At 38.2% G+C, this 7,155-nt stretch overlaps 1 protein-coding gene across 1 annotated transcript; it reads right to left on the bottom strand.

Moving 5' to 3' along the window:
• Positions 1–2,180: 2,180 nt before the first annotated feature.
• LOC130735528 (receptor-like protein 33) lies at positions 2,181–6,496 on the bottom strand. The gene is made up of 3 exons (XM_057587479.1): positions 5,455–6,496; positions 2,962–4,596; positions 2,181–2,689 (listed from the first exon to the last, which is right to left on the bottom strand). Exons 1-3 carry the CDS (start codon positions 6,494–6,496, stop codon positions 2,412–2,414), a joined length of 2,955 nt encoding a protein of 984 aa, XP_057443462.1. The 3' UTR covers positions 2,181–2,411.
• Positions 6,497–7,155: the final 659 nt, after the last annotated feature.

Genomic DNA, 7,155 nt, shown 5'->3' with positions numbered 1-7,155 from the left:
TTTTGCTACCTCTATAGAATGAACTTAAATTTCCTTATTTTAGGTAGGTTTATGGTTTAAACTTTAAAGGTTTTCCAATGGGATAAATTATACACTATTCTCACTGCCATGGCAAGTGATGAGTTAGATTTTTGAGAATTTTGGACAGGTAGAGAATCACATCTATTTACTTGAAAATTTAACAGTCTTCAAAAGACTTATTTAGCATAATTGACCGCTTTGTTGTGCCACTGTTTCAATTATCTTCACAATTCCATCGATGCCGTCTTTACCAATCAACTTGCCTGTGGCACTATTATCAATTTATTTTAATATAGACAATGTAATATTTTAAAGGGATATATTTGAAGGTATGAAAAACGGTAGAAAGGGGGGGTTTGAATAACGTTTTCAGTACAAAACTTCCACCTTAAAGATTTTGACAAATCTTTCGAGAACTTAAGTGCTAAAGATAAGAGATAGAGAAGCACACAAGGATTTTATCCTGGTTCACTTGATAAATCACTCAAGCTACTCCAGTCCACCCGTTAAGGTGATTTCTTCCTTCTTAGAATGAAGGCAATCCACTAATCAGGTAAGAGTTACAACTGCACTTGAAACCTACAAGTGACTAACAATTACACTGACTTAGCTCACACTAAGATTCACTCTCTTAGTCTTCTCTAGGATCCGATCAACCTTGATCTCCTAAAGGAACTAAACAAACTGTTTATCAAAGAAATGTTTACAAGAGATTTGCTTCTAAAAAGCTAATAGTAAACTCAATGAATTTCAGATGAAAGAAAGCTTAGAATATTTTGAATATGTCTTGCGCGTATGTGTTACTTCTTCTCGCCGCTTCTTTCAATCTTCAGCCTCTATATATACTCCAAGGATTAGGGTTGAGCGTTGCATGAGAAATGCTACCGTTGGAGGGCAGTTCTGGAAAATCCAGCTTCTGCTGTGGCTGAGAACGTTAGGTAGGTCGTCAGGAAGGTACACTTGCTTTTGTACTTGGATAGCGACTTGACCTTTTAACCTAGGAGACTTCTGATCAGAGGAATGCTTCGTATTGGAACTTGTGAAGCCGGTTGATCAGAGTCAGAGGGAAAGCACAGATCCTCTGACCATTGTATCTTCTGATTCTGAACTCAGAGGGAAGAACATGGCCTTCAGAGTTTCTTGCTTCTGGACTTCAGAGTTTCCACTATTCAGCTTCTGGATCTTCAGAGTCTTCTACACCATCAGAACATCTGAACCTTCAGTGTTTCTTGGTTATCAGAACTTCTGGATCTTCAGAGCTTCTAGCGACTGAGTCCACATCAGAGTTTGTATAGCTTCAGAACTTCTGAAGCTTTTCCACTGTTCATACTGAACATGGTGAATGCGAAAACGTTGCTTGGGTTACCCTTTATACACAGTGCTTCTGATTTGTGTGAGATTGAGTTGAGGTCAGAGCCTGTAAATAGCACACTCAGAAAAACACGTTAGAGTACCACAATTGTTCATATCAAAAGATTAACTTGTAATCATCAAAACATAGAGTTGTACTACTCGATCAAAACTTGATCTTACAATATTGATGCATTTCAAGTTTTCACTGGGAACTCCACACTAGTTAGAAATTCAATGCAACAATGAAACTAGTACTTGAAGGAACAACAAAGAAAGATGATAAGTACAGCTGAATTTAGAAAGTTAATAGGCTCATGTAAAATAATAAAAGTAGCTAATCAAAAGTAACTAATGAGCTATATCTTTTTATATGTTACCTTTTAATAGTATTTCTTGGATCTGTTGGTAGAAAATATAGAAAAGGATAAATGTCGAAATGGTCTGATTAAGAAGTCTATAGTTATGATCAGCTCATCTGTTTTGATTTTGAAAGACATTATTTTCTTTAAACCAAGAAGAGTGTCTCTTCAAAGTTCTTATATCATATCCCTCCTCACTTTTATTTGTGCTGTTCACTTTAAGAAATAAACTCAAACAACAACATAATTAGAAAATTAAGAGTGAAAGCTTTCAGATCACACCACAATTTATTAGCACACTCAATGATCACTAACGCCAAAGTTTTGCTCATGGATATATGGCTGCATGAAACACTGAATACCAACACTTCCTATGACATTGAAATGGTCTGATTTTATGATCAGCTCATCTCTTTTTATTTTGAATGAAACACTGAACACCTCCACTCCCTATGACACTTTTTCTTTAAATCAAGAAGAATGTCTCTTCAAAGTTCTAGTACATATCATATCACCACTCAAATAAACCCATACAAACAACAACATAATTAGCTAGGAAATTAAGAGGGAAAGGTTTCAGATTACATCACAACTTATTAGCACCCTCACTGATCACTGGCGCCACCACCTTAAAACAGTGTACTTCTGTCCTCCTTGAGTTACATAATCAAGATATAGCTAAGGGAAGATCCAGCAAAGAATTTGGTCCAGAAGTTTCCAATACCATATCCTCCATTGCTTCCAAAACAAGAGGGGAAAGATGACAATTCCAATGCCACAAGAAAATCCCAACTCCGCACTTAAAAAATTCCAATCAACTGTACAAGCCAGCCTTTTGCATGCTGGTTGCGTTAGCAACTCTTGCTTTTTACCATCTGGTTTTACATCCAACGGAGGTCCATGTAGTCCATCATTTCCTTCAAAGGAAGATGCTTCAAATGACTGAAGTTGGGTACGGGAGTTGGGTTTGGCACCCCACCTATGGGGCTTGGCACCCCATTTTATCAAATACGGAATTTAAAATTCCGTATTCTCCCTATTGAATACGGAACTTAAAATTCCGTACTGTATTTAAGCATGCGTGTCACATTTTCAACCACTCATTATATACTAAAACAGATACGGAATTTTATTTTCCGTATTGATACGGAACTTTAAATTCCGTATTTAATAAAGTGGGGTGCAAAGCCTAAGGGGTGGGGCACCAAACTCAATTCCCGTTGGGTACTTGTTGGGATCTTCCCCACCAAATGATTGAAGGAGAGGTTCAGATAAGAAAGGAATGTCAAACTTGCAAGCTGCCCCGGAATTTCTCCGTGCAGAGAGTTCTGTGAGATGTCCAATGACTCCAGCTGTTTCAGGTTCCCTATGGATGATGGGATCTCACCAGAGAGAGCATTGTTTGAAAGGTTGAGAACATGGAGTGCTTTAAAATCCATAAGCTCCTCTGGTATTGGTCCTTCAAAATGGTTTGATGAGAAATCAATGGATGTGAAGATATTCAGAATTTTAACCAACTCCATTTGCAGACCTTTGTTGATCACTGTCACGCTGTCCTGATAATACACGCTTCCTCTTGTAAATTCCGTGTGGATAAAATTTGATACATATTGATCTTCTTCATCATGCATCATTGTTTCCCAGTTTTTGAAATATTTTCCCTTTAGTGTGCCACTAAAGTTGTCAAAAGCGATGTCCATGATTTGAAGAATTTTCCACGGCTCATCATTGGCTTGTCCACATCCTAAGGAACCTTGAAATCTGTTGTTTCGCAAAATTAGGACACGGAGTGTGGATATGTTTTTCAAAAAGCATGGGAAGCCACCAGTAATATGATTTTTTCCAAGGTCCAATACCTCTAATGTGGAGCACTGGGCAAGGGATTTTGGAATTGGCCCATGCAATTGATTTCCACGGAGATTCAGCGTGCTTAGAAAACAAGAAGCTGGAAACATATCTGGGATAGTGCCTTTGAGGTTGTTGTCCCTCAAATTTAATACCTTAAGGTTCCCAGGCTTAGCCATTGTCATTAAACAAGAGGGAATTGTTCCTGTAAAGTTGTTAGTTGAAAGATCAAGCAATTGAAGGCATGTAGCATTGCAGAGGGAATCTGGGATGTTGCCATGGAATTTATTGTCTGAAAGAGTGAGAAAAATCGCTGAGGACATATAATCACCAATATCTTGTGGGATAACAGAGCTAAATCTGTTCCTCGAGTAATCCACATAGGCAACATTTACAGGAAAAATAGGTATTGGCCCCTGTAGTTGGTTGTTATGAAGGTCAAGGTAATTCAAGGAAGAAACATTGTTCAGCTTTTGAATAGGTCCTTCCAAATCAGTCAGCAAATTGCTTGAAATATTAAGGTAGTAAAGATTTAGTTCCCAAAGCCAATTGGGCACTACTCCATGAATTTGATTCTTGGAAAGGTCTAGAGAGAATAATGTGGATTGATTTCTCAAGAAACTAGGGAAAGCTTTCAAGTTGCAGGATGCCATATATAGATAGAATAGTCTGGGAAAGCTTTCAAAATTTATATCCACATTATCTGACCAGTTGTTGTATGAAATGTCCAGATCATATAAATTTATAAGCGATAAAAGCCTATTTAGCTGCAATGGTCCATGGAACTTGTTAGAGGAAAGACTAAGGTATGATAGTGCACCGAGATGGAAGATAAACTCTGGAAAAGGCCCTGATAGATCATTGTTGCTTAAATCAAGGGAGCTCAATACAGAGACAGACCCATTTGTGAATTCATCAAGCTGGCTAAACTGGTTGTCATGAAGATCAATCTCCTCTAGTAATGGGAGCCTAAAAAGAGATGAAGGAATGTTCCCACTAATAGAATTATGACTCAAGTCAAGGAGGGTCAATGCAGAGGAAGGCACATTTCCGAATTCATCAAGCTGACTAAACTGGTTGTAGTGAAGATAAATCTTCTCTAGTAATGGAAGCCTAAAAAGAGATGAAGGAATGCTCCCACTAATAGAATTATGACTCAAGTCAAGGAGGGTCAATGCAGAGGAAGGCACATTTCCGAATTCATCAAGCTGACTAAACTGGTTGTTGTGAAGATAAATCTTCTCTAGTAATGGAAGCCTAAAAAGAGATGAAGGAATGCTCCCACTAATAGAATTATGACTCAAGTCAAGGAGGGTCAATGCAGAGGAAGGCACATTTCCGAATTCATCAAGCTGACTAAACTGGTTATAGTGAAGATAAATCTTCTCTAGTAATGGAAGCCTAAAAAGAGATGAAGGAATGCTCCCACTAATAGAATTATGACTCAAGTCAAGGAGGGTCAATGCAGAGGAAGGCACATTTCCGAATTCATCAAGCTGACTAAACTGGTTGTAGTGAAGATAAATCTTCTCTAGTAATGGAAGCCTAAAAAGAGATGAAGGAATGCTCCCACTAATAGAATTATGACTCAAGTCAAGGAGGGTCAATGCAGAGGAAGGCACATTTCCGAATTCATCAAGCTGACTAAACTGGTTGTAGTGAAGATAAATCTTCTCTAGTAATGGAAGCCTAAAAAGAGATGAAGGAATGCTCCCACTAATAGAATTATGACTCAAGTCAAGGAGGGTCAATGCAGAGGAAGGCACATTTCCGAATTCATCAAGCTGACTAAACTGGTTGTTGTGAAGATAAATCTTCTCTAGTAATGGAAGCCTAAAAAGAGATGAAGAAATTGCACTGCTTAATCCATTATGAGAAAGGTCGAGGTAGGTTAGTTTTTCGGTCATACCAAATGATGGCAATGGACCTGTGAAGTTGTTAGGTGACAAATCAAGGTAAATGAGTTCAGTGAGGTTTGACAGCGATTTGGGAAGTGTTCCATTAAATTGACAACCACGAAGATTCAATTCAGATAAGTGCCTCAGGTTACCAATAGAGTGTGGAAGTGTTCCAGAGAAGTTTGTGTCATACACTCTTATGGTATGGAGAGATCCACCCAGTGGAAAGTCTGGAAAGAAACCATGGAGATTATCATTGTTTGATATGTCAATATATGTCAACGTTGCAATATGGAAGATCTTTGGTGGAAATCGTCCATTCAAGTTGCAATCTCTAAGACTGAGGGTAGTGAGATTCTTAAAATTGGCAAATGTCTCAGGCACCGGGGATGAAAAGTTGTTGCCATCAAGAATAATGACTGATAGATTCTCAAATCGTGTCAAAGAATCATCAAGGGGTCCTCTGAGATTGCAATATGCCATGCTGAGCTCTTGCAGGTCACGCAGCGGCAACAAAGCATTGCACCATTCTTGTCCTTGATCATCTCTTATTTGCATACCATCCAAATACAGTTGACGTATACTAGTGAGGTTTTGAACAAGCTTTTGTAGACTTTGGATCGTCAGATTAAAAAAGTACCCAGGAGATAAATCAAGAGCAACCAACCTTGTAAGTTGTGAAATGTCTGTTGGAACCTGCCCTGAAAAGCCAGCATTTGACACGTTCAGGTAAGTTAAATTCTTCAACTTGTTGAATCCAGATGGAATGGTAGAATTGAAATCATTATAAGCCAAATTCAGATTCATGAGATGTTGGAGATTGAAAAGACTGCTTGAATGGTCAAATCCACCAGAGATTGATTCTCCACTGAGATCAAGACCAGTAACATGTTCCTTGTTGTCACATGTTACCCCCATCCATGCACAACAATCATCACTTGGATCCCATGTCTTCAGCTTGTGGCTTCTTTCTGACGTGAATGGGGAGAGGTTGTTCTTAAGTTGGAGTAGTAAAGACATCTGATCATGAAGACAAAGGCCAGAAACAAGAAAGATGTGGTTACAAAGGGAAATCCAGTATAATAATGGCATGATCACAAAAACTAATGGGACTGGCGGCTTAGTTCTCATCATAGATGATTGATGGTTTGCAAAGTAGAGAGGTTAATTAAGATTGTGTGAAGTAGTGCATAGAAGCCACTCACCTTTAATACACGCTGCTTTCTTCTTGCGAGGAGACTTCACTTGAGTCAATGGTGAATTTCATAGAAGCCACTCACCATTAAAGTTAGCTCACACAGTACATTATTATTCGTGGCAGAAAAATAGAGTAAGAGAATGTGGACACGCTGCTTCTTCTTGCTGGGGAGGAAACTTCACTTGAGTCAATGTTGATTACTTTCTTAATAATAATGAGTCTCCAACGACTTGCAAGAAAGACAGTCTTCTCTTCTTGACTCACAATATATTTTATTTGTAATGGATGCATACATCATTATTGCATCACTTACAACATCATTATCTTACATTATCATGACTTTATCATGACATCATCACACCATATTTACATAATCACTTCTAGTGATTTTTATTTAACTTATATTTTACAATAGACGACAAATGACTCGGCACACTAGTTCCATCTTTTACGTATAGGCTCATGTTCTGGTGACATGTTC

The sequence above is a fragment of the Lotus japonicus genome, chromosome 2, assembly GCF_012489685.1.
Source record: "Lotus japonicus ecotype B-129 chromosome 2, LjGifu_v1.2".
Taxonomy (NCBI): Eukaryota; Viridiplantae; Streptophyta; class Magnoliopsida; order Fabales; family Fabaceae; genus Lotus; species Lotus japonicus.
This window is presented reverse-complemented; position numbering and strand designations above follow the sequence as displayed.

Excerpts from the sequence above, each read along its gene's own strand:
- LOC130735528 (XM_057587479.1), bottom strand. The coding sequence starts at position 6,496 with ATGTCTTTACTACTCCAACTTAAGAACAACCTCTCCCCATTCACGTCA. Across the intron at positions 4,597-5,454 it reads ACTAACCTACCTCGACCTTT|ACTTGAGTCATAATTCTATT; the intron begins CTCATAATGGAT and ends TGACCCTCCTTG. Across the intron at positions 2,690-2,961 it reads GGTGGGGAAGATCCCAACAA|GTACCCAACTTCAGTCATTT; the intron begins GTACCCAACGGG and ends AACCCAACTCCC.